This window comes from Pituophis catenifer, unplaced genomic scaffold (assembly GCF_029215685.1).
Source record: "Pituophis catenifer annectens isolate HBS135680 unplaced genomic scaffold, rPitCat1.0.hap2 SCAF_2, whole genome shotgun sequence".
Classification (NCBI taxonomy): Eukaryota; Metazoa; Chordata; class Lepidosauria; order Squamata; family Colubridae; genus Pituophis; species Pituophis catenifer.
In genome coordinates, this window is record NW_027256882.1 from 187,323,233 (window position 1) to 187,350,710 (window position 27,478).

Genomic DNA, 27,478 nt, shown 5'->3' on the forward strand with positions numbered 1-27,478 from the left:
GCAGCTTCAAAATGATCCAGCAAGTACCTAAAGCCTACTACCTTAATTGTTAAGCAATTACATAGAGGTAATTGCCAAGTTTCTGAGTGGAAATAACTCAAATTCTTCTCAAATTTGAAGATTTCCTATTTACCTTGTTTTTTTTAAAAAAAAAAAAAGTTTGTACCACTATCAGAAATAGGATTTCCTATTTTATTTCACATACCCTGAACATATTAATCCATGGAAGTACATGAAAGAAGAATGAAAGCTACAATTCTCCCTTTTCTTCACCCTTTCCTTTTTATAAGAAGGCTAGTGAATAGGAAGTTTTAAACTAAATTTTGTGCAAGACAAAAAAATGTTCTTTCTTGACCTCACGTAGAGCTTTGTAAAAACAAAAATAAGCAGTGAAATTGGAAAGGCTATTGACACATAATCTTCACAGATTTAATTGTTTATATATTAAGGGGAATGTATAAAAATATTAAACTAGTATTCAAACTTAAAAAAGGCAAAAAAAAAAGGCCTGGTGAGTGTGACCTCCTTAATCATAATACAGCAATTAAAGAATACAATAAAATTCAGTTGAGTACTGAAGATGTTACATGGTTGGGTAATGAAAGCAAACAGTAAAGTTTAGAGAACACCAAGGACTGCACAACACAATTCAACAAAATACAATTTCTTAAAAAGGAAAAGAAGTAATAAAAAGTCAGGAGCTCATGTTCAGATACAATGGAGCTAGGTACCATGTTTCCCTGAAAATAAGACCCTGTCTTATATATTTTTTAACCCTGAAATAAACACTTGGCCTTATTGCCATGCGCTCAAAAGCCTGATTGGGCTTATTATCAGGGGATATCTTATTTTGGGGAAAACAGAGTATTTACTACTGAGCAACAGAAAATTCCCCAAATATCATTATGCAGATAGTTCCAAGTTCAAAATGTTTGAAATTGAAAATTGCCATTTCAAAGATACTAAACTCAGAAAAGAACACACTGTACTTGAAAGTGTTGCCCTGAGCTTGGAAGAAAACAGAGCAGTTCTAAGTTATGGTTTTTCAAGAATAAGTGCAATAAATACTGTAGGGTCCCCAATCCCTGGTACCAGTATTGGTCCATGGTCTGTTAGGAACTGGGTCGTGCAAATGGCAGATGAGCAAGTGAAGCTTCAACTGCATGCAAGGGATCTAGGTTGCGTGCAAAACCATACCCCCACCCCTGGTCTGTGATAGACTGTTTCTTCCGAAAACTATCCCTGGTGCTAGAAAGATTGGGACCGCTGATTTATACTGTAGTATACATAGTACGTAATTTATAGTGTTATTTATGCAGACCACCAGGACTTTGGTGTTTGTGTGAAAATCATGTAAAACCTAATGCAATGGGGCATGATATAATGTAACAGCTATGTGTCATTTTCCAAAAGTTAAAGGGACTGGATATACCATTCTGTTAGATTAAATATAGTGCTTTTTTCTTTATTAACTATTTTTAATCAAATTTGCATGTTTTTGTTACTCTTTTCTGCAGGTCTTCGGGTCAGTGGGGAACTCATTACTGCTTACCCGCAAGTAGTGGTGGTTCGTGTACCAACACCATGGGTGCAAAGTGATAGTGATATTACAGTCCTTCGTCATCTAGAGAAGATGGGCTGCCGGCTAATGAACCGTCCACAAGCCATACTTAATTGTGTCAACAAGTTCTGGACATTCCAAGAATTGGCTGGTCACGGTGTGCCTCTTCCAGACACCTTTTCTTATGGTAAGCCAAGAAAAATTCCACAATTATTATGCATTTGTGAAATATTAACTGAAACTAATATTAAGTGCATCATCAGAGCGTTTGTGTTGACAGGAAATGATCCAACATATAGTTCAATAGGTCCCTTCTTGTAATTTAGTTTTAGCACAAGCAGCTTCCTGCAACTGAGAGTTTGTCATGTGTTTGTGTGTGTGTATACATACATCCCCTCGCCATTTAAATCCAAGGAATAACATTAAATATACATAGGGTTGGATTAGAAGACCTCCAAAGTGTTCATTTATATTGGCTAGCAATCTCTCATGGGCTGGTAAGATGTAGTTTTCTCTAGCTTCATGATAGCCATCACATGAGGAAGATATGTCTCTTTTTGTCCCTTCTCCATTCCTACTTTCTTCTTTGGTGATTTTCTGATTTCAACTGCTTCTATTTCTTGTCTTGATCCTAGTTTCTTCTGGAACTAACAAGGGTTTAGCAGCCAGTGGTGCCTATAATCCAACTTGGTTTTCCAGTCATCACCTTTTATAGAATTCTCATCTTTGCCTTTTTAATGGTTTATAATATAAAATACAAAAATACAAAAGCAAACAATAGGAAAAGTAGGGGAGGAAAAAGGGAAGAGAAAAGTGTAGAGAAGGAAAAAAGAAAGAAAAGGCATTGATTTCCGATTCCCTTTGATGCAGTAGAATAAGAAGTAACATTGAACCTCAACTTTTTACTTTTACATAATACTAGTCGTTTCTATAACAACAGATCTATCTAATCAGTAAAAGACAAAATCAAAGTTTCATATTTTTCTATCTCAAGTACAAAGTCCAGAAGCAGTTTCCAAGTAGAAACAAAAGTACTTATGTTCTTGTATTTCTTCAAAACAATCAATTTAACCATCTTTTTTAACTCCAACAACTTTTGCATCCATTTGTCCATTGTGAGAATTGAAATGTCCTTCCATTTTTATGCATAGTCTTGTTGCCTTTAACATATATAATATCAAAGTTCCAAATCATTTGCCATTAAGCTCAAAAGAAAAGTTTCTGGTTTTCCAGCACGCTGCTTCTCCAATCCATTGAGCCTTGGTAGTACAGGGGTTTAAGGCACCCTGTTATTAAGCTGGTTATTAAGACCAGCTGCCTGCAATTACTGCAGGGTTCGAATCTCGCCAAGGCTCAAGGTTGACTCAGTCTTCCATCCTTTCTAAGGTAGGTAAATTGAGGACCCAGTTGTGGGGGCAATAAGCTGACTTTGTATAAATATACAAAAGGATGAAGACTATTGCTGAGCACATTGTAAGCCGCCCTGAGTCTTCGGAGAAGGGCGGCATATAAATCAAATAAAAAAAAAAAAAAGCTCTCCTCATGTTGCTGGGGAACTGAGTGCAGATTTTCCTTGGCTGACCACGCCCCCTCTGTGTCACTCCCGTCAGTCTTTCTCACTCAGTGACTGAGGGAACTTGTGTTTCACATAGCTCTTTTAAAATTTATTCAAAGTCCTTGGCTGCTTCCTTAATTAATTTTTTATTTTAGTTTGTTATTTTACATCCCTTCTCTGTGTGATTGGAGCTGCATCATGGGATTGGTGAGGCTGCTGGGGGAGCGATAACGTGCCTGGGGCTCCAGGCCGTTTCGTTCCTTCCTTTCGATCTATCAGCGAGGCAGCTATCCGGATTCCGACCCGGCTGGGCGGATCCGCGACGACCGTTAGCCGCCGGTGCTTCGTTGGGTTCCTAGCGAGCTGGGATAACCACGAGCGCCTCAACTCCGATGTTTTGGGCGGCTCCGGAGCGTCTGTCCATGCTTCTGACAGGCTCTGAGGTCCAGGCATCCCCAAGTCATTAATTGTGTCTCGTCAGGGATCGGAGCTGCCGGCTGCCATTTTGGATCGCCGCCGTCCTTCGTTTCGACACCGCCTTCCTCAAGTTAATCTTAGCGCCCTTAGAAGCAAGTCCGCGGAGCCGAAGCCCACAGCAGCCCTTTGTCAGTCGGCGCCCAGCTCGTAAACGACCAGGGAGGCTGTAAACTGATTCCCTTCGCTGCGGTCGCCATTTTGGAGGACGGAGTTTTCGCGGCCGCCATTTTGAACGTGAGTTAGCAACGGCGGATTGGGGACAGACTGTTCTGGCTCTAATATAAGTGCAGACTTATAAGGCCTGGAGTTTAGCTGGACGCAGGGCTTGAAGACCTTTCCCCACCGAGTGGGAATATCTGATTGCTGGCCCGGGTGTCCCTTATACGACTGTTTATTGCTAGCTGATCTAACCTTTGCTGCTTGGGGACACTCCTGCAGCTGGTTATCATAATGGCGGACTTGGAGTTGTCATCCGACATGGAGCAGGATGCTGCTCCGACTACTAAGGCAAACCAACGCAAAGGGGGGAAGAAGTGCTTCAAAACCAAACATATTACTTCATCCAGAACATCTCAGGCCGCACAACTTGGAAGTCGGCATAGATCTGAGTTACAGCGTCACAAGGCGCTTGAAAAACAGTTCGATAAAGCAAAGAAGGCCAGGGACCAGAACACCTGTCCCACGATCTCTGCAGGGTCTGATGTTTACCAGGACCATTCCAGTGCTTCTTCGGTTTGCTCGGAGACTTTTACGGCTACTGACCATCGCCCATCTCCTTCTTCCAATTTAGAAGCGGTGCGTGGGGTTTCTATGTCTTTATCTAACGTATTCTTGGTTCATCAAGTGGCTCAACCGGAGCGTTCCAGACCAGATCCGTCGGCTACCTTTACCCCGACAGCTGCTGGACTGAGACCAGAGGACCACACTGGCCAAATAGATTTGCAGTCGATGTTGTCCGACGCGTTGGCCAAAATCTTGGCGGCTGGATTACAACAAGGCATGGGCGCTCTTCAAACAGCTCCCAGCTCGTCAAAGCCGCTGACTCAACTTCCTCCTCAGCCTAAAGTAAAGGACTTATCTCAGGTCGAATATGCCTCCTCGGAGGCGTCTGACCAGGAGGAGGATTGTCCGGAGGACTCAGAATTCTCCGAGGACGAAGGCCTGCCACCGGGGAAACCATCATTTACTGGACTGTTTCGTCCTTCGGTTTTTAAATCGCTTTTGCACAAAGCCAAAGTGACCACTCAATTTGGACTATTGACTGCTCCTCCCTCTGACACAACTGCCCAATCCTTGTCCACGCACGATGCTTTGTTTCAGGTGGCTAAGCAGGAGAAGGACGCTATTCCTTGTCCACCACTTTTTGCAAATGTTATCCAGAGTGCCTTCGGCCAGCCAGGTTCCTTAACAGCTCCTAGTAACCTGGACAAACGTCTTTATTGCGCGGCGGCAGAGTTGGACGATATCCTAGCCTTACCAACGGTAGACGCGCCCGTGGCCAACCTTTCTTCGTCCTCAGTAGTGTCGGCAGATGCTATGGACAGTTTGAAGGCCGACGAAAGAAAGACTGAAATGGGATTTCATAAGGCCCATCAGGCGGCTACTTGGGCAATAAAAGCTGCAACAGCGACATCTTTTTTCAATAGAGCAACGTTGATTTGGCTCAAACAGCTACAGGAGCGTCTTCCCACCTCCGACAAACGCTTACATCAGGATATTAACAAGATAGTCGCCGCTACGGAATATTCGGCGGATGCATCTTTAAACGCCGCAAAATTCGCAGCCCGCGCTCTGGCATCTACAGTTACTAATAGACGTATGTTTTGGCTCTGAAATTGGAAAGCCTATTCGAAGTCAAAGTGGAAGCTAGCTTCATCAACCTTTAAAGCTCCGGCCTTGTTTGGCGCTGCCTTAGACCCTCTCTTGGTGGAAGATAAAGAAAAACGTAAAGTTCTTCCTTCTTCCTTTCGCAGACCAGAACGCAGGTATACGCCGTACAGTAATCGACAAACATTTCGAACCTATTCGGGTTCCAGTGGGTCCTATACTCAACGACCATTTGGTCACGGAGGTGACCGTTTCCAGGATCGGCAGTCCTTTCGGGACCGACAATCCTCACAACCATCTTCCAAGCGTCCTTTCAGAGGTGGCGGACCCCGTCCCAACAAACGTGGCAAATGACTCACAACATCCAGATGCCATTGGTGGTCGTCTCCAGCTGTTTCATCATCAGTGGCAAATTTCAACGGCCGAAGAGTGGATCCGACACACCGTTCGTTTCGGCCTTTGCCTCGAATTCGTCGGGGTCCCTCCCAGCCGATTTCGTCCCTGTCCAGTATCTCCAGTCTTACACCAAAGACAACTAATGGAGACGGAGATTACTCATCTCTTAACCATCAAGGCCATAGAACCAGTGCCCGAGGCCCAAAGGACGAAGGGGTTCTATTCCATCTTGTTCCTGGTCCCCAAGTCTTCAGGGGGGCATAGAGGTGTTTTGAACCTGAAGCACTTGAACAAGTACATCCTGTATCGCAGGTTCAAGATGCAGTCCCTTTCGTCGATTCTGGCATGTATCCAGCCGAACGATCTTCTGCAGTCGGTGGATTTGAGGGAGGCCTATTTACATGTTCCGATCCACCAGGCGCATCGCAAGTACCTGCGATTCTAATACAACTCTCACCATTATCAATACTGTGCGATGCCCTTTGGTCTCTCCTCCACTCCCAGAACCTTTACGAAACTTGTCTCCGTGGTAGCCGCATCCCTGAGGGCTCTACCAATTCGTCTTCTGTGTTACCTAGACGACATCCTTGTCCTATCATCTTCTCCGCATCAAGCGTCGAGCGACATGGAGACAGTGCTAAGAGTCTTTCAGAGTCACGGATTCACCATAAATCACAAGAAAAGTCATCTGGTTCCGACGACAAGGATTCTTCATCTGGGGGCGGTGATAGATACAGCCAAAGGCCAGGTCTTCCTGTCACCGGATCGTGTCAAAGACATCAAGTCATCAGTCTCTCAAATTTCGGCCAGCCAGACGGTTCCGATTTGCGCCTATCCCAGGTCTTAGGGAAAATGGTGTCCTGCATCAATATCGTTCCCTGGGCACGCAGACATACAAGACCATTGCAATGGTTCCTGCTCCCATTTCAGAAAGCCAATCGCAGCACTTCTCCGTCGTCAGTTCGGCTTCCACCTCAACTTCGGTCATCACTGATGTGGTGGACGTCCCCCGCACTTCTTTGGGGATGTGTCTTCCTCGAAGTCGACCGACTGGTTTTAACATCAGATCCCAGTCTGGTGGGCTGGGGGGCTCACCTTCTGGATCACGTAGTCCAGGGGCGTTGGTCCCCGTCGGAGAAGGCGAACAGCATCAATTGGCTGGAGTTGAGAGCTGTTCGCCTTGCTCTCCGGCATTTCCGTCCAGTCTTGGAGGGCTGTCACGTGTTGATCCGGACGGACAACATGACAACCAAGGCTCACGTGAACCGAGAGGGAGGCACTCGGTCCCGGAGCCTCATGATCGAGTTGGAATTGCTTTTAACCTGGGCGGAACGTCACACAGCGTCTCTAAGAACAGATCATATTTCCGGAATTTCCAACGTGCAAGCGGACTGGCTCAGCCGGGAACGCATCGACCCGGCCGAGTGGCAACTCCATCCAGACATCTTCCAAGACATAGTTCGGCGTTTTGGAAAGCCGCTCGTAGATTTGTTCGCCACTCCCAGCAACGTACAACTACCAAGATATTTCACCCGCTATCAGTGCCAGGAGGCAGAGGGTTGCAACGCATTGAGGTGCCAGTGGCCGGACAGGCTTCTGTACGCATTTCCTCTGCTTCCTTTGATTTCTCAAGTAATCCGGAAAGTGTTGCTAGAACAGGCAGAAATCTTATTGGTGGCTCCTTTTTGGCCGCGCAGACCGTGGTACGCGGACCTATTGAGCCTTTCCGTCTCTCCACCATGGACAATATCTCAGCATGTCGTCTCTCTCCGCCAGGGGGTTATCGTCCATCCAAAGCCCCAGTGGCTCCGATTGACCGTCTGGCACTTGAGAGGCGGCTGCTGAAGAAGGACAGACTATCGGACTCGGCCATTGAAGTTATCCAATTGGCCAGACGTCCTTCGACGACTCGTATATACCAAGCTTCTTGGAAGGCTTTCTCGATTTGGTGTTCGGGACACCATGTGGATCCGACTTCGGCCGACATCCCAGATGTGTTGGACTTCCTCATGGATGGTTTGGCTAAAGGTCTGAAGCCTGCCACATTGAGGCGCCAGGTGGCGGCGCTTGCAACTGTCCTTGTGTGTGAACCTCATCGTTCATTGACGCAGAACCCACGTATCCAGAGTTTTTTGCACGGTGCTGCTAATATGTCACCACCGGTAGTCCACCGTTTCCCGACTTGGGACTTAACTCTAGTACTCCAAGCGCTTACCTCGCCTCTCTTTGAGCCGCTGGCTTCTATCCCGCTGAAGTTCTTAACTTTCAAACTTACATTTCTAATAGCGATAACTTCGGCGAGGCGGATTTCTGAACTGACCGCCTTGTCGGTTCGAAGTGATCTTTGCCAGTTTTATCCGGATAGAGTAGTGTTGAGGTTGGACCCTTCCTTCTCACCAAAGGTGAACTCCTGGTTTCACCGGGCCCAGGAGCTCATTCATCCAAATTTTTGCCCGGATCCTCGGAACCCGAGGGAGAAAAACTGGCATACTCTAGACGTGCGACAGGCTCTCCGCAGATACGTCAGGAGAACGGCATCTTTCCGTCGTACTGAGGCCTTGCTCGTTTCATTCCACCCTTCCACTATGGGGAAGAAGGTAACACCAACTACTGCAGGTCGCTGGATCAAAGCCTGCATCTCGATGGCATATTATAGCAAGGGCAGGACCGTTCCAGGGGGTATTTGTGCCCATTCCACCCGCAGTGCGGCGGCATCAGCAGCCTGGACGACTCAGGCATCAGTTCTTGATATATGTCGAGCTGCATCTTGGACGTCGGTTTCGACATTTATTCGACACTACAAGATTGACTCATTTGCTGCTGCGGAGGCATCCTTTGGCCGTAGAGTTTTGCAACGAGTGGCCGAATTCCAGGACTCAGGGAACAGTCAGCCTCCCGCCCAGGATCTATAGCTTGGGTATATCCCAATCAATGGATTGGAGGAGCAGCGTGCTGGAAAACGGACGTTGACTTACCTCTGAACATCCCTTTTCAGTACGCTGCGACTCCAATCCATACCCGCCCGTTGTTTGGGCTTCCTGTTCCGGAGTTACCTTCCGTGTTCCTGTTTTGTTTTCCTTGAGATTCTTGTTGAGCTTGGACCTCCTGTATCTTCGTGAGGAAAGACTGACGGGAGTGACACAGAGGGGGCGCGGTCAGCCAAGGAAAATCTGCACTCAGTTCCCCAGCAACGTGAGGAGAGCTTCCCCCAATCAATGGATTGGAGTCGCAGCGTACTGAAAAGGGACGTTCAGAGGTAAGTCAACGTCCGTTTTATCTTTATATTCATTTTAAGAATTTTATATATTAGAGTATGAATCCTACTCCAACATTTCTTTGTTTTATCACATGTCCACTATAAATGGTAAAAGATTCCTTCTTTACATTTACATTTTTGTTATGGTCCGCCAGCAGCCTGCAGAGCTAGCAGCGGAGTCGGACAGTGAGGAGGCTGGGGAGGACCATGGGCCAGTCCTGGAGTCAGGAGAAGGCCCGGACGAGGGCTCTGTGTCAGAGGCAGAGATGGGGCCAGGGCCATATGGGAGCAATGCACGGATTCCGGAGCCTCCAGAGGCGGATAGCAGAGAGGCAGAGGAACAGGAGGAGTCTGTTCCTAGTGCAAGCATGGGAAGAGCTGCCAGAATACAAGAGCAGCTAAAGCAAAAAGGACGACTCGGGAGTAAGGCCAGGAGATGATTGGCCCCTCCCAGAAGGCTTAAAAGAGCAGCAACTGCTCTTGGGATCTTTGTAGGAAAGTAACGTTGCTACATTTGTTTTTTGTTTCTTGTCTCTTGTTTCTGAACTTTTGCCAATAAAAGCCTTTGGCAGGGTGCCAAAGAAGATAAAAGTTGGTGATAAGGCCGAAGGACTGTTTATGAAGAATTTGTTTTGGACTTAATTTGGACTAAGCTGAGAATGAAGTAATTCTCAGCTGTTCTAATAAAATATGTTTGTTTAGGACTGATTGTATCTGGTAATAACTACTTGGGCCTAGGTCACAACAATTTCCAACATTCATTTGAAATACCTTTATACATTCTGGATAACTTGTCTGGTGTTAAATAGTGATACATAATCTTAAAGAAATTTTCCTTTAAATTAATCCTTATAATCCTTTAAATTATAATTTAATGTAAATTTAAAACCTTTCATCCACATATTCTCTCATTGTTCAAACATAACATATCCAAAATTCCTTGCCCACTGAATCATACAATGTTCATACAAACATGTTCACTTTCCAAATTCAATTTTAATAACATTTTATAAACCTTCGCAATAATATGTTCATCACTACCGCACAGTAAGATTTCCAATTCATTTTTGACAAAATCAAACGGATAACTCTTTTTATCTAACTTAAATCTTTTTTTCAATTGTAAGTATGTAATTGTAAACCAATGGCAGACACAACCTTCTGATTCTAACTCCTCCTTAGACTTAGGGTGGGATCACCAAAATTAAAAGATATTTTACTATGAGTCCACCAGTCCGCCTTTGACTCCATTTCTTTTCTGAAGAAGGCTTCCTGGGGGGGACACCCAAAGAGGCATCTTCATAGAGAACTTTGTTTTATATTTATTCCATACTCTTAGAATGGCATGTCTAACAAAATGGTTGTTAAAAACAACGTTTACTTTAACTTTGTCATTATCATAAATAACCATGCCATCCAAACCTTAATTAATGACCTTCTAAATCAAGTAGCCTCTTGTTTTGGAGATTCACCCACTCTTTTAGCCAGACCAAACAACAAGCATTGAAATACAGTTTCAAATCTGGTAAACCCAAACCCTCTTTCCTTAGCATCTTGCAATAGCTTGTATCTAATTCTTGGTTTTTTTCCCTTGCCATATAAACTTGGAAATATGACTCTGCCATTGTTTGAATGGAATATCAGTTTCAAGTATTTGTAATAGCTGAAACAGAAAAAGCATCTTTGGTAAGACATTCGTCTTAATTACAGAAATTCTACCCAATATTGATAAATGCAATTTGTCCCATCTTTGTAAGTCCTTTTTAATATCATTCCAGAGAAGCACATAATTATTTTGAAACTGTTTTGTGTTTGTCAACATAACCCCCAAATATTTCACCTTTTTCTCAACCCTAAAACCAGACTTTTTAGTCAATATATCACAATCTTGAAAGGACATGTTTTTAATCAGCATTGTTTTCTGTTTGTTTATTTTAAAACCTGCTAAAGCCCCTAACTCGTTAATTTTCTCATCAAATATTCTATATTGTTTTTGGGGTCTTGCAGGAATATAACCAAATCATCAGCAAATGCCCTCAGCTTATAAACTTCTTTCTTGATACTTATACCTATTATTTTCTCATCTTGCCTAATATCTCTGTTCAAAACTTCCAACACCAAAATAAACAAGTACCCTTTTGAATTTCACATGAATTAGTTAAATCATCATTGATAACAATATTTGCTTGCTGTGACATATAAACAGCTTTGACTCATGGAATAAAATTTTCTCCAAAGTCCATTTCTTCCAGCACTTTAAACATAAAGGCCCAATTTAGATTGCCTTCTCTGCATTTAAGAATATTAGAGCTGCCTGTTTCTCGTTATGATATTGTAAATATTTAATATTATTCAAAATAGTCCTCTCATTATCCCTTAACTGTCTTTTTGGCAGAAAGCCAGATTGGTCTTCATGAATGTATGCCTGTAAAATCTTTTTTAATCTTTCTGCCAAAACTGCAGCAAAGAGTTTATAGTCCTTGTTTAAAAATAAGATTGCCTGTAATTCTTTATCTTTGTAGCATCTTCAGTAGCAACACAATATTGGCTTCTTAACCACAATTGAGGTTCTTTCCCCCCTGTAATATATCGTTCAATATATCCTTTAGTAGGTGAAGTTCATCTTCGAAGCATTTATAATATTGGCTTGTAAAGCCATCTGGACCTGGAGCTTTACCTGATTTCATTTTTTTAATGGCTTCTGATATTTCAAAGACAGTTACTGGGTCATTCATAAGTTGTCTCTGAGTTTGTGAAAGTTTATGCAACTGTTGTCTTAACAAATATTCATCTATTTTAGACATATCAAACTCCTTTTTATACAAATATGAACCAAAATGCGCCTTCCTTCTCTGCGCATGTCCAAGATGGCGGTCCTGCTCTAAAATGCTGTGGAGAGATGGGGTGATACTTGGCCTTTGTGGGGGTTCCGGGGGCCGTTTTGACCATCTACGCCCCCACCCCAGCAAGCGGAGCCTATTGTCAGTGGTTAGAGAGCTTTCTCGCTTTCTAACGTTCCCTGGAACATCGACTCTGTGAGGAATTGCTGGTCCATGGTCGCCACGGGAAGGGCAGTGTCAGCGGCTTATGATGGCGAACTAGCCCGTCGGTTGTTTAGCCGGCTTTCCTAGCTAGATGGCCCGTCAGTATTTACAGCTGGAGCAATGCCGGCGGCGGCTGCGGCATCATCGTGGGCAGCATCTCTTCCGTCGGAGCCGTAGACACACGGTTGGAGGTAGAGGGGTGTCTACGAGGTGAAGATACTCAATGAGGTAGCTATTGGTGGTGCCCGTGATGATGACGCCGACGGGGCAATGGTTGGCTGGTGGGACGTCTGGAAGTAGGGCGCTAACAGCGGATGAGGGATATGATGGTGGGGGCCCCTCCATCGTGGAATTTAGATCCCGGAGCCTGCTGGACCGCTACAGGGCCGTCGGGGTAACTCCCGAAGATTAGTCCCTGTGGCGAGGCCTCCTCCATTAACATCGTTGGAGGCTAAGACTGGACATAGAGTGGCTGTTGAAGATCTGGAGTGGATGAGGAGGTTCGAGAGGTTGAAAGAGTGGTGTCTTCCCTGTCGCCTCGTATGACCCCCCCCCTTCGGCCGGTTTATAGGCCCCAGGGCGGTCACCCTTGACCTATTGGTTCCTGCTCGATGGAGGTGGCCCTACCCATTTCCATCTTTTCCCTTTTTGGTACACCCGCCTTTGTGAACAATGTGGACCTCCTTATTCCGGAGTCTTGGGACCTGGCTCTGTTTTTCATCCTGCTCGCTGGCTGTATGGAGAATGGCAGTTTACGGGAGGATTGATGGAGCCAGTTCTGTACTACATTTTCACCACTGGTGGGATGTTCCACCTTTTCCAGTGGCCCAACCACCATGAGAGGGTGGCTTGGATGTTCCCCCCCCCCAGTTGGTCGGAACGCTATGACTCCAGCCCATTGCCGTGAGAGGGCAATGGAGGCTCTCCCAGTTATGTTTAATCTGACCTGTCTCCTGGACGTTTCTGGACTATCATTGTGGACTCCCTGGCATTATTTTTCACCATCATCCCAGAGTTTTAGATGTACTCAAGGTCCAAGCTTCTTGCGCTGCGAGATTCCCCCTTCTCGCAGGTTTGGCCCTCCATGTTATCGAGGGCCTATCTTGATGACGGGTTTTGGAACCCCGAGAGATGGCATGCGTCAAAGAGAAGATTAAGGGGTTTTTTAAATGTATAATTAACTAAAATTTTAAGGGGTTCTGGGATGACCAGAGTGGGATGGGGGGAGAACCCACAAGGGTCAAGGCCAGTTGCGTCCCTTTCTTTCCCCAACCTTTAAAGCGCTCCATGGCTTAGGACCGGGATTTATATGAGACCGCCTTCTGCCATCAACAACCTCCCACCGGCCAATACGCTCCCACAGAGAGGGGCTCCTCAGGGTGCCGTCGGCCAAACAATGCTGACTGGCGACACCCAGGGGGAGAGCCTTCTCTGTGGGAGCACCAGCCCTCTGGAATGAGCTGCCCCTAGAGCTCCGTCTTAGCCCCGACCTGCGTACTTTTCGCTGCGCACTTAAGACCCTCTTATTCCAGCAAGCCAGATTGGCCTAATATTATTTTTATTATGGGTGTATGTATGTTTTAATTTGCGGACCAATTTTATATATTGATTTTAATTGGTTTTAAATTTTATAAATCTATGTGTTTTAATATGGCTGTACACCTCCCTGAGTCCTTCGAGAGAAGGGCGGTATAGAAATCTAATAAACTTTAAACTTTAAAATTATGAGACTTTTTAATAAGCTCATTGTTTGTTATTACATTGTTGCCTTCACAGATTTTCTTGATCATTCTCCTTTCCCTTTCCTTTCTTAGTTTATATGCCAACCATCTTCCTGGTTTATTTGCAAACTCAAAAATGTCTTTGCTTCACATAGTTTAGTTTTGTTTCTATTTCTTGAACATTAACATAGATAATTGTTGCCATAAAAGTTTAATTTGATGTAAAAATTTAGAGTCCATAGGCGTCTTTCAATTTCTTTTTGTCTAATTTCATCCAATATCTTTTGCATCTTTTCCTGGGATTTTTCTTTTCTAGGCGATTATATTGTATAAAATAACCCCTCATAACTGCTTTACTAGCATCTTAAACAGTCATTAAATTTGCCTTTTACCTAGATTGTTATTCAAAATATTTATTTTGTCAGATCCCTAAAAGTGATACTGCTATTCAAGTGGAGGAAGGGGGGACTTGGATTCGATTTACTAGCATGGCCTGTGTCATCATATATTTAAAACCTATATCCTGGCGCCAAGGAGGCCTGAGATTCCCTTTACCTGCAGGAATTTATATGATAGCCATGTGGGTTGTCTCACTTTAAAGGGTAGTGGTGGGAATGCATGTTTGTTCGGGTTCTCAAAGGAAATAGTAAAGAAAACATCTTCACACTTGTGTATTGGCTAAAATCTGCATTCTGATTTAAAGGGAGGGGTCTCTACCACTTTAATCCTACTGCTTTGCCTAAGGGCATTCAGATTGTGCTTTAGCTGGATGGCTTTCACTTCTGCTTAATAAAAGAATCCTTTTGAACAACCATGTTTCAAGAGTTCATACTTTCTTAAGTTGGAAGGGGAGGCGATCCTTACATATTTAATTTCTTATTACAGTCCTCTACAATTGTCTCCTTTTGCAAGATAGATTCATTTTATCTCCATCTTTAACTCAAACTCATTTTTCTAATTACCAAAAGAACTGGGTTATGGTCAAAAAAGATTTAGGTAAAATGTCAACTTTTAAAATTTTATTTGCAAGGTTTTTAGAAGTCCATATCATATCAATCAAGGATTTATGTCTTTCTGGTGGAAAAAAGTATATGCTCTAGCAGAGCCATTTTTTGCTGCCACAAATCTATTAATGTTAAATTGTCCATCATCTCAGAAAAAAAGTCTTTGGTAGTTTACTCTGGGAGGATTTAATCCCTTTGGTTTATGTTCAATCCAAAACTGTGGAAATCACTCCATTGCAGTCCCCCAGCATAAGCAAATTTTCATGCAAAAAGGGTAGTAATTGATCCATAAGTTATTCAAAAAATTTACTTTTATCATCATTTGGCACATAAAGTCCAACTACTATTGATTTTATTCCATTAAGTTCAATTTCCACTACTACAAATCTACCATAGTCATCTCATAAAAGTAACTTAGGCTTAAATTGGGGTTTTATATATAAGACAACTCTATTGATCTTTTTTAAACCAGCAGATAATTCCTTCCCATATCATTTATTTATTAAGTATTTATTATCTTGTTTCTTAACTTTACTTTATTCAAATTTCTATACTTTATTCAAATTTCTATACCGCCCTTCTCCTTTCGGACTCAGGGCGGTGAACAGCCAAGATAAAAACATCTATACAAAACATCACAGTTAAAAAATAAAGTTAAAATAATTTATAAATTTGGCCCATAATTTAAAACTTGTCAATTAAAATCAATATTAAAATTTTAAAAACTAACCCTAAAATCAAGACAGACCGGCTAACTGGAAAAAATGAGTTTTTAGGGCCCGACGAAAAATCCGAAGGTCGGAGATCACTCGTATCTCTGGGGGTAGATTGTTCCATAGGGTAGGTGCCACCACAGAGAAGGCTCTCCTCCTGGGGGTCGTCAGCCGGCATTGTCTGGCCGACGGCACCCTGAGGAGGCCCTCTCTGTGGGAGCGAACCGGCCGGTGGGAGGCTATTGGTGGCAGAAGGCGGTCCCGTAAGTACCCTGGCCCTAAGCCATGGAGCGCTTTAAAGGTGATCACCAACACCTTGAAGCGCACCCGGAAGTCCACCGGAAGCCAATGCAGCTCGCGCAGGAGAGGAGTCACATGGGAGCGCCCCATCGCTCCCATAATCCCCCGCGCAGCCGCATTCTGCACCAGTTGGAGCCTCCGGTTATGCCCCAAGGGGAGCCCCATGTAGAGAGCGTTACAATAGTCCAGACGAGAAGTGACGAGTGCTTGAGTGACCGTGCGTAGGGAGTCCCGGTCCAGAAAGGGGCGCAACTGGCGTATCAGGCGAACCTGACAAAAAGCCCCCCTGGCCACGGCTGTCATATGCCCTTCTAAAGACAGCCGCGCATCCAGGAGGACACCCAAGTTGCGGGCCCTCTCCGTGGGGGCCAATGATTCGCCCCCAATAACCAGCGATGGCGTCAGCTGGCTATACCGGGACGCCGGCAGCCACAGCCACTCGGTCTTGGAGGGGTTGAGTCGAAGCCTGTTTCTCCCCATCCAGACCCGCACGGCCTCCAGGCACTGGGACATCACTTCCAAGGCATCATTGGGATGGTCTGGGGTGGAAATGTACAGCTGAGTATCATCAGCGTACTGATGGAACTCCACCCCAAAACCACGGATGATCTCACCCAGCGGCTTCACATAAATGTTGAACAGGAGGGGTGAGAGGACCGACCCTTGCGGCACCCCACAAACAAGGCGCCTTGGGGTCGACCGCTGCCCCCCTGTCAACACGGATTGCGACCGGTCGGAGAGATAGGAGGAGAACCACCGCAAAACGGTGCCCCCCACTCCCAGTCCCTCCAGCCGGCGCAACATGATACCATGGTCGATGGTATCAAAAGCCGCTGAGAGGTCTAATAGGACCAGGATAGAGGAAGAACCCCCATCCCGGGCCCTCCAGAGATCATCCACCAACGCGACCAATGCCGTTTCCGTGCTGTACCCAGGTCTGAAGCCGGACTGGAGCGGATCCAGATAGACAGCTTCATCCAGGTACTGGGGAAGCTGTCGCGCCACCACACTCTCAACAACCTTCGCAATAAAGCGAAGGTTGGAGACTGGACGATAGTTAGCCAAAACAGCCGGATCCAGGGATGGCTTCTTGAGGAGAGGCCTCACCACCGCCTCTTTCAAGGCGGCCGGCAGGACACCCTCGCTCAAAGAAGCGTTAATAATCCCCTGGAGCCAGCCTCGTGTAACCTCCCGGGAAGCCAGCACCAACCAGGAGGGACACGGGTCCAATAAACATGTGGTTGCGTTCAGCCGCCCCAAGATCCTGTCCACGTCCTCGGGAGCCACAGGATCGAACTCCTCCCAGATAACACTCTCAAGGCCTGCCTCAGTCATCTCGTCTGAACTAACCCAGTCGGCGGCCAAGTCTTCCCGAATCTGAGTTATTTTATCATCCAGATACTGTACAAAATCCTCAGCTTGGCCCTGCAAGGGGTCCTCCCGCGCTCCCAGATGGAGGAGGGAGCGGGTCACCCTAAACAGGGCGGCTGGGCGGTTATCTGATGACGCGATAAGAGCGGCAAAATAGCTAGATTTCGCCGCTTTTATCGCCACTAGGTAGGTCTTAATATGAGACCTTACCAGTGTCAAGTCAGACTCGGAACGACTGGCCCTCCAACCGCTCTCTAGGCGTCTTTTCCGGCGCTTCATCACCCTCAGCTCCTCGGAAAACCAAGGAGCTAAGTTAACATGTGTTTCTTGAAAGCAAGTTATATTAACATTGAGTTTCCTCAGGTAGTGAAATAGTTTTTATGCTTAGATGGAGCATTTGCCCCATTAATGGTCCATATAATAGTATTAATCTCCATCTTTAGAAAAAATGTCAAGTTCCTGTTCCAATATCTCACCTGCATCTTTTTCTTTGGTGTCAACTTTGGGAGGTTGTTCTACCTCTGATTTCTTTTCTGTGTTCATTTCTTCAGCTGGGTCCAAAATTAGTTTATGTCTAATCAAGAAGTCCTTGGCTTTTTCTATGGAATTCAGTCTGAATCTTTGCTTTTCATAAGTATCACTCCTTCAAGTTTATCCCAGCGGAAGGGAATTTTTCTCTTCTTCGGAATATCAGTAAGGAAAGAACAGGCTTTCCTGATTCTCAAAATTCCAGCAGGATTTTCCTTCAGAACAATTATATCCTCGTTTTCCTTTCTTAAATTTGGATTTGAAGTGGCAATCTAGATCATGATCTCTAGTGAAGTGAAAAGTGAAACTAAGACATCCCTTGGTAATTTTCTCGTAGTAGCAAATCTGGAGCTTACTTCATCTATTTCAAGATCAAGGATCTTTTTCCCCCAATTAATTAACTGAGAAAAGTTTATCATTCTTAATTTGATATCCTCTCCAGGCCGCTCAGGAATTGCTTGAAATCTTAATTGTAGTTTCTTAATCTGGGATTCTGAAATAGCTTTTATGTAAGTCAGCTTCATACAAAATGCTTTTCTTCTCCAATTTGTGCTCCATAAGATCCACTCTATCCTTCACCTATTTGATATCTCCAGTCAAATGTTAGATCTACTCTCAGAGTTCCTTTGAAAGTGTATTAAGTTTAGATTCAAGCTTTGTTCCCGTTGCCTGAATTAGTTCATGTGTTTTAGCTGTGTAATAATCCAAAAGTGTCTTTAAAATTCTGTATCTCCTGATGTTTTTTTCCATTTTCTCTATCATCTAACATGTAGCCATGCCATCAGAGTGTAACTAAAGCTTAGATTTTAAAGTTAAGAGTTTTAGACTTGTAAATTTATAACATGAAATCAATGGGTTAAATCAGGGGTCGGCAACCTTAAACACTTAAAGAGCCACTTGGGCCCGTTTCCCACAGAAAACAAAACACTGGGAGGCACAAAACCGGGGTGAGCGTGGCCAACCTGCGGCGAAGGATTCCCTCCCCCTTCTTCCCGCATGTGCACTTTCCCGGCCCTGCCTCAGCTGGTCAGGTCCATCTTGCTGAGGGGGGGAGCAGCCCTGATGCCTCTGCTCCCCCTCCCCCATGGCCCCAGCCATCAACTGCCCGGGGAAACAAAAGCAAACAGAAATATAGCTTTTGCTGAAAGGGCTGAGATCAGGGAAGGCACAGGAAACAGAAAGCCGGACCACGCCTCTCCGCTGTCAAACTCGCAATGGGGGTGCTTCTGCCGGGCCATCCCCCCCTCCTGCTGAGCTGTTGTGCTTGGCAGGACAGGGGAGCGCTTCCCCACACTGCCCCCTTCTTTCCCTTGGCCCCGCCAACAAAGGAGGAGGAAGGCCAGGCTTGGAGGATGGCCCCCACCCCGCAAGATCTGCCCCTGCCATTCTCTCCCAGCAGTCTTTGCTGGTGGCAACAGCAAATGTACCAGGTGGAATGCTGTTGCTGTGCAAAGACAAGTGCCGGGGTGCTTTGCTCCCGCACTAAGGGTCCAACCATGCCACTGCTGCAACAGGGTGACAGGGAGCCGCGGCAGAGGGCCCAAAGAGCTGCACGTGGCTCCGGAACTGCAGGTTGCCGACCCCTGGGTTAATGATGGTACTGAAGAGTTAAAAAGGATTACCAATACTACAGACTTTTGGCTCGCTCTTGTGGTCAAAAAACACCACTGTATTATAAGCCGCAAAAAAAGAACTTGGTCTCTGCCTCTTTGTTTAACAGCCCACACAACTAGTCCAATCAAAAGCAAGTAAAATTGGAACTGTTTCTCCCCCTCCTCACTTCAATATCAAAACACAATTTAAATAGTCCTTCTTTTTTAAAAAAAATCATCAATCAATTAAAGATATAAAGTCCTCTAAAATATTTAAATCCAAAAGTTTCCAGAGTAGTTTCAACAATGATTTCCAGCTTCTTTATTTTGGCTCGGTACACCAACTCCTCCCCCCCACCCTTGCCATCTTCAAGTCATGGAGCTTCAAAAATGATGATATTTCAACAAAAAAGAAAAAGCAGTCTGCAGCCAAAGGAAGCCTCTTGACATGAAAGTAAATATGGCTTGACATGAAAGGTAAATATACAAAAAGATAATATCTAAGAAGTGGTGGCACACTTTATTGTCCATTTTAAACAGCTGATTTTTCCACAGTGAACTTGCTTTTTGGTTGTCCCGCCCCCAACCAGAGACTCACCGGATTACTACTTCTTGAAGAAGCACTCTGAGAGTGTCCAGCTATCTGGGGGTGCAGAACGGTTGATTTCCAGAGCTTCCTCTTTCCCAGGGAAGTTTCTTCTGATTTAGAAAGCATTCCGAGTATAAAACTGTGGAAAAGCTATAGCAGACCAAAAGATAAGATACAAGGAAGGAGCCATGTTCCACCAAAAGTGCTTTTCTAGCATTCTCATCCCTCCTCCTTTAGCCAGTCAGCTTAACCCATATCAATTTATTGTCTTTCTATTTCTGTTGCTGCCTGTGAAAAATGTGCTATCTCTTCTCCTATATCATTTCTCAGCCTTTTGACTAAGATCAAGTGAATTATCTCCAATTTTATGTTAATAGCTGAAAAAACTGTGTACATCTATAAACTCAAATGACACAATAGTAGATAGCTGTCCAGAAGTTGTGTTCTTTAACACAATAAACATTTTTTTCCTAATGTTGTGCTTGTGACACAGAATGATGGAACTCTGTTGAAGAGCAAATATTAGTTTGGGTTATATATAACAGAGAGGGATCTAGTATGAGCCAGCAGTGGGTTGCAGTTGCAAAAAAAGACCAAGGCTGCATCAACAGCAAGATAGCATCAAAATCATGACAAATGATACTACCACTTTATACTGCACTAGTGAGGCCACACTTGGAATACTTTATCCAATTCTAGCCATAAGATACAAAAAAAATGTTGAAACCATAGAAAGAATGCAGAGAAGAGCTACAAAGATGATAAAGAGTCTGAAAGTTAAATCATGAAATGAACGGTTAAGGGAACTGGATATGTCTAGCCCAGGGGTGTCAAACTCAAGGCCCAGGAGCCTGATCTGGCCCGCAGGGTGCTTAGATCTGGCCGTGGAGCCACCCTGGAAACAACGAAGGATCAGCCCGCGGTGCCATTTTCATTGGCAGAGGGTTGCAGGAGGCCATCACAACCAAAAACTGAGCTCGGGAGCCTGTTTTTGATGGAAGAGCGCTCAGGCCACAACAGGCGCTCCAACACGAGTGACGTTGAGCTGGCCATGCCCATCCCAGCCCTCCAAGGTCAAACACAACCCTGATGCGGCCCTCAATGAAATCGAGTTTTACACCTCTGGTCTAGCCTTAACAAAGAGAAGGATTGGGGGGATATGATACCTGTTTTCAAGTGATTGAAGGATTGTCACAGAGAAGAGGAGGTTGATTTACTCTTCAAAGCACCTGAGAGTAGGAAAAGAAGCAGTATGAAGCTCCTTAAAAAGAAATCCAATATGGAACTAAGGAGAAATTTCCTGAGAGAACATTTAAAGTTGGTTACATGTCCCCTGCTGGGATGCTGCCATTCCGATGGAGGGGGAAGGAGGCTATTAGGATTGCATTCTCTGCATGTTTTGCTTTTACTGTAATCACATGGCATTTAGGGAGGAGGGGGCGATCCTGAAGACAGTTGGGCTTCCTTCCAGCCAGTTCTAGCCTGACACCAAAGTTGCTGCACCCTGGGGATGCACTGCCTTCAAGCTAATGCCTTGGAGTTCTCAAAACACCTATACAGCACTATATTGGCTGACGGTAGACTTGAAGGAGGGTGAGGTTTGAATTGGGAAGAAAATGTCAGAAACTGAGCAACACGGGGCTGTATGGAAGGAGGAGGCTTATGTTGTAAGATGGACACTCCTCTCCCTTTTAGAAGGGATCACAAAAACCTAAAGCGCTGAAAACCTCTCCTAAACTTTCTCCTAAACAAGCATGTTGGGCGCAACACTTTCAGAATTTCCTAGCTGATGCCCTATCATGGATGCCACAATTCAATTGCTCCAAAATAGAAATAATCTAACTAGTGCTCCCGTTGCGTCACTGGCAGCCCAAGTGACCACCAGAGCACAGCAGAAAGAAAAGGTACCAGTACCCTGAAAAACTGCACTAATAGATGATGAATGGTTCTGCAGCCATGGTAATATCTGCTCCATTTAGGATGGATTGGCTTGGATGAAGACATGCTATGATTCGAAAGTGGCAGGACATTTTGGATTTGTAAAGATACTGCATCTAATAAAACAACAATTCTGGTGACCCTCCCTTTAAAAAGACATTGAAAGCTATGTGTCTGTCAGGGTTCCAAGTAACAGCCCATATGAAATCAAAACTCCAAGGCAGGGTTCCTCAAAGTATAGATTTATTAGGCATATCATATTGGCACAGCTGGTGAAAATCTGAATCTGAAGTCCCCCGGGTTTTCCCCACCCAGTTCAAAATCCAAAGATCTTCCCCCATCACACCCAACCATCACATGCCCCAATCAAGTCTCTCCATCCCAAATGCCTCCCATCCATGCCCCTCCGGGTGCTGGTGAGGGTGTCCTTGGTTCCCAGAAGAAAGAATGTTATTTTGACTACATATCCCCCTAGCTATTTCTACTCCCTCCTCCCTTTCCCATAGCTCCAGCCAGCTTCACTGTGGCAACCCTGAAGATGCTCAAAGATGGCTCCAGGGTTGACAGTGTCCAGTTGCTCTGTGTGTGCATCTGCTAAGTGGAGAAAAGGTAAAACACATGGACTCCTTCAGATTGTGGCCGAGCCGTCAGCACCCTGGAAAGAGATCTCTATGGACTTTATCATAAAACTTCCCCAAAGCATGGGGAATACAGTAATCTGGGTGGTGATGGACCTAATTTCAAAACAAGCGGACTTTGTCCCATGCCAAAGAATATCCATGGTGCAGGGACTCACTAAGCTGCTTTTACATCTCATCTACCGGCTACATGGAGCACCCCAATGTATCATATCAGATGGGTTCAATTCACCTCTAAGCTCTGAAGGGCCTTTTTGGATTGATTAGGTACTGACCAGGGATTTATTTCTAGTCACCATCCGGAAATGAATGGGGGATGTGAACAAGAGAACTCAGTTCTGGAACAGTGCCTTAGGTGCTTCATCTATTATCAACAAGACAACTGGACAGACCTTTTACAGTTTGCAGAAGTGGCTTACAACAATTCTGTTCATAGCAGTACTAATTTCATCCTTTTTCGAGTTGCAGCTAGTCAGGACTTCAATCCTATGCCCGAGTTACCTACCAAGCATCCTCCTCACTGAAAGACTCGATAGGCCAGTTACAAGACACCTGGTTGGTTGTACAGAAAGCACTTACTGATGCTAGAGAGGCTTATAAATGTCAAACAGACAAGAAAAGAATTGAGCCAAAGAAGTTTAATGTGGGGGATCAAAGTTACCTTTCCACACACTACCTACAGTCATTGCAACCTTCTAAGAAGTTGGGACCCAAGTTTGTTGGACCTGTCCTGATTAAACACATTGCTAACCCTGTTACAGTAGAGTTAGACCTGCCCTAGACGCTTCATAAGGTCTACCCCGTCTTTCATTGTAGTCTGTTGAAACCTGAGGTGTTGGGGGTGGAGCTATCCAGAATGAATGATAGATGCTGAATTTCTGCCTCCTCCGGGCCATCACAGAGAACACCCATCTAAAGATTATGAAATGTGAGTTATTTTCCTTGCTTTTCTCCTGAAGATTGGACTGTATTTGACTCTGAATTGGACACTTTTCAGAGGAGCTTTGAGCTTGGATGTTTGATTAAGAGACTTGAGAGGCTTTTGAAGGCAGATGGAAGGGCCCTATGATTGAGAAAACATTTGGAAAGAGTTTAAAGGAGTACAGCTGAAAAGATAATAGTTGATTTATAAGTGTATAGTGTGAAGGCCTGTTACTCCCTTCTTTCAGTCATCAAGTGTCGAGGTCTGGAGAAGGTGGAAGAATTAAATATTTTTAAGACAGAGCCTGTAATAAAGTAAATAAAGACCCCCTCATTTGCGATCTCATACAGGAGGGGGGTGCAGACCTGGCGGGTGTTACAGAGACCAGGTTAGGGCAGGAGGGGGGGTCCCCCTTGTTGAACTGTGTCCACCAGGTTTCTGCGCATTCCATCGGCCGAGGGCTCAGGGTAGGGGCGGTGGGGTGGCGGTTATTATTAAAGAAGATCTGAGTCCGAGGGAGGCCACTGTTCCTCAAGTACCAAGAGCCTTGGTACTACAGTGGTTTAAAGCACCCTGTTATTAACACAGCTGCCTGCAATTTACTGCTGGTTCGAATCTCTCCAAGGCTCAAGGTTGACTCAGCCTTCCATCCTTTCTAAGGTAGGTTAAATGAGGACCCAGTTTGTGGGGGCAATAAGCTGACTTTGTATAAATATACAAAAGTATGAAGGCTATTGCTTAACGCACTGTAAGCCGCCCTGAGTCTCCGGAGAAGGGCGGCATATAAATCAAATTAAAAAAAAAAGATAGCCGGATGTGAGTCCCTCCTTGTGAAGTGGGGTCGTGGGGTTCAGATGGGCCTGCTGACTGCGTACCTGGCTCCCTGCCACGTAGCAGCGGCCTTGCCTGAGCTGCTCGATGTGATAGCCGGGTGGCGGTGGATACCCCCAGACTTATGGTCATGGGGGATTTTAACCTGCCGTCAGTCGGCGAGACGTTAGAAGCGGCTCGGGAGTTCATGGCTTCCATGACGGCTATGGACCTGACCCAGGTAGTTCATGGCCCGACGCACACGGGGGGGGGGACACACTCTGGACCTGATTTTCATCTCAGGTCAGTGGCTGAATGATCTAGATATAGGGGATGTAGTCATCGAACCCTTGTCATGGTCTGATCATTCACTCCTCCGACTGGACTTCTGTACCGCTGCCCCCCCGCCGCAGGGAGGCGGAACCGGTTAGGTGGTTCCGCCCCAGGTGCCTGATGGATCCTGATGGATTGCAGAGGGAGCTTGGGCCATTTCCTGAGGTTCTGGCTCACGATTCGATCGAGGACCTGGTAGCCGCCTGGGATAGGGTGGCCGCCGGAGCCTTGGATCGCGTCGTGCCTTTGCGGCCTCTGACCTGGTGCCGATCCCGTGTGGCTCCCTGGTTCTCCGAGGAGCTGAGGGAAATGAAGTGCCGGAAAAGACGCCTAGAGAGCGGTTGGAGGGCCAGCCAATCCAAATCCGACCGGACACTGGTGAGGTTTCATATTAAGACCTACCTAGTGGCGATAAAAGCTGCCAAATCTGAGTATTTATCAGCTCTTATCGCGTCATCAGATAATCGCCCAGCCACCCTGTTTAGGGTGACCCGTTCCCTACTCCATCAGGGAGCGAGGGAAGACCCCTTATAGGGAAGAGCTGAGGACTTTGTGCAATATCTGTATGACAAAATCGCTCAGATTCGGGAAGGATTGGACTCTGACTGGGTAGCTTCAGGCGGGGTGACAGAGACGGGCCTTGAGAATGTCATTTGGGAGGAGTTTGACCCTGTGACTCCCGAGGACGTGGACAGGATTCTGAGCAGGCTTAGTGCGGCCACATGTTTACTGGACCCGTGTCCCTCCTGGTTGGTACTGGCCTCCCGAGAGGTTACACGAGGCTGGCTCCAGGGGATTATCAATGCTTCTCTGAGTGAGGGTAACTTCCCCACCTCCTTGAAGGAGGGGGTGGTGAGGCCCCTCCTTAAGAAGCCTTCCCTGGACCCGGCTGTATTAGCAAATTATCGTCCTGTCTCCAACCTTCGCTTTGTGGCGAAGGTTGTTGAGAGTGTGGTGGTGCGACAGTTTCCCCGGTTCCTGGAGGAAACGGTTTATCTAGATCCGTTCCAGTCAGGTTTCAGGCCTGGGCACAGCACGGAACGGCATTGGTCGCGTTGGTGGATGATCTCTGGAGGGCCCGGGACAGGGGTTGTTCCTCTGTCCTGGTCCTGTTAGATCTCTCAGCGGCTTTTGATACCATCGACCATGGTATCATGCTGCACTGGGGATGGGGGGCACCGTGTTACGGTGGTTCTCCTCCTTTCTCTCCAACCGGTCGCAGTTCGTGTTGGCAGGGGGACAGAGATCGACCTCAAGGCGCCTTGTGTGTGGGGTGCCGCAAGGGTCGGTTCTCTCGCCCCTTCTGTTCAACATTTATGTGAAGCTGCTGGGTGAGATCATCCGTGGTTTCGGGGTGAAGTGTCATCTGTACGCTGATGATACTCAGCTGTACATTTCCACCCCGGACCACCCTAACGATGCCCTTGATGTGATGTCCCGGTGCCTGGAGGCCGTGCGGATCTGGATGGGGAGAAACAGGCTCAGGCTCAACCCATCCAAGACCGAGTGGCTGTGGCTTCCGGCATCCCGATATAGTCAGTTGGTACCATCGCTGACTTTTGGAGGCGAGTCGTTGGCCCCCACAGAGAGGGCACCTCTCCTGCACGAGCTGCACTGGCTCCCAGTGGTCTTCTGGGTGCGCTTCAAGGTATTGGTTACCACCTTTAGAGCACTCCATGGTTTACGACCCGGGTATTTACGAGATTGCCTTCTGCCGCCAGTAGCCTCCCACCGACCAGTACGCTCCCACAGAGAGGGGCTCCTCAGGGTGCCGTCGGCTGGCGGCCCCCAGGGGGAGACCCTTCTCTGTGGGGGCACCTACCCTCTGGAACGAGTTGCCCCCGGAGATACGGCGGATCCCAGATCTGCGCACTTTCCGCCGTGCTTTAAAGACGTTTTTGTTTCATCAAGCCGAGCTCACCTGACCATACTTTTTAAATTGCTTTAATTTTAAATTGCTAAATTATGGGTTTTAATATGGGGGTGTTTTAACTGTGGGCCAAATTAATTTAATTGGTTTTTAATATTGTTTTAATTTTTGTATTTTCTGTATTTTATCTGCTGGCTGTTCACCGCCCCGAGTCCTCTGGGAGAAGGGCGGTATACAAATATAATAAACATAAACATAAACATAAACATAGACAAGAGGTCATGGAGCAAATCCAGAAAGTGAATGAGATGTTAAAAAAAAATTATTATTTTCAAATTTTTATTTTAAACATAAATAAACATACAACGTAAATACATATAAAAACACGTACATAATACTTTTATTTTTATTTATTTTATTTTATTTTGAATTTGTATACCGCCCTTCTCCCTGAGGACTCAGGGCGGTGAACAGCCAAGTAAAAACATCAAATACAAATATTAAAATACAGCTAAAAGATATAAATAAATTTGGCCCCAATAATTAAAAACGATAAACAAAACAATTAAAAACACTTAAAAAAATTAGGCCAGCCCGTCTAGCTGGAAAAAGAAGGTTTTAAGGGCACGGCGGAAGGCACTGAGGTCATGGATTCTCCTTATCTCTGGGGGCAACTGATTCCAGAGGGTAGGTGCCCCCACAGAGAAGGCCCTCCCCCTGGGGGTCACCAGCCTGCACTGTTTGGCTGATGGCACCCCGAGGAGGCCCTCTCTGTGGGAGCGCAGGGGTCGATGGGAGGTCGTCGGTGGCAGCAGTCGGTCTCGAAGATAGCTAGGCCCTATGCCATGGAGCGCTTTAAAGGTGATAACCAACACCTTGAAGCACACCCGGAAGACCACCGGGAGCCAGTGCAGCTCACGCAGGAGCTGTGTTACATGAGAGCGCCATGCTGCTCCCGTCACTACCCACACTGCTGCGTTCTGGACCAGCTGGAGCCTCCGGGTGCTCTTCAAGGGGAGCCCCATGTAGAGAG

General features: G+C 45.8%; 1 protein-coding gene across 1 annotated transcript in view; it reads left to right on the forward strand.

Annotated features, from left to right (window-relative positions):
- The window catches only part of RIMKLB (ribosomal modification protein rimK like family member B), a 72,421-nt gene that overhangs the window by 19,959 nt on the left and 24,984 nt on the right, over positions 1 to 27,478 (forward strand). Inside the window, exon 2 of the mRNA XM_070935294.1 lies at positions 1,518 to 1,748. Within this exon, the coding sequence (XP_070791395.1) occupies positions 1,518 to 1,748 (231 nt within the window). The remainder of the gene's footprint in view (positions 1 to 1,517; positions 1,749 to 27,478) is intronic.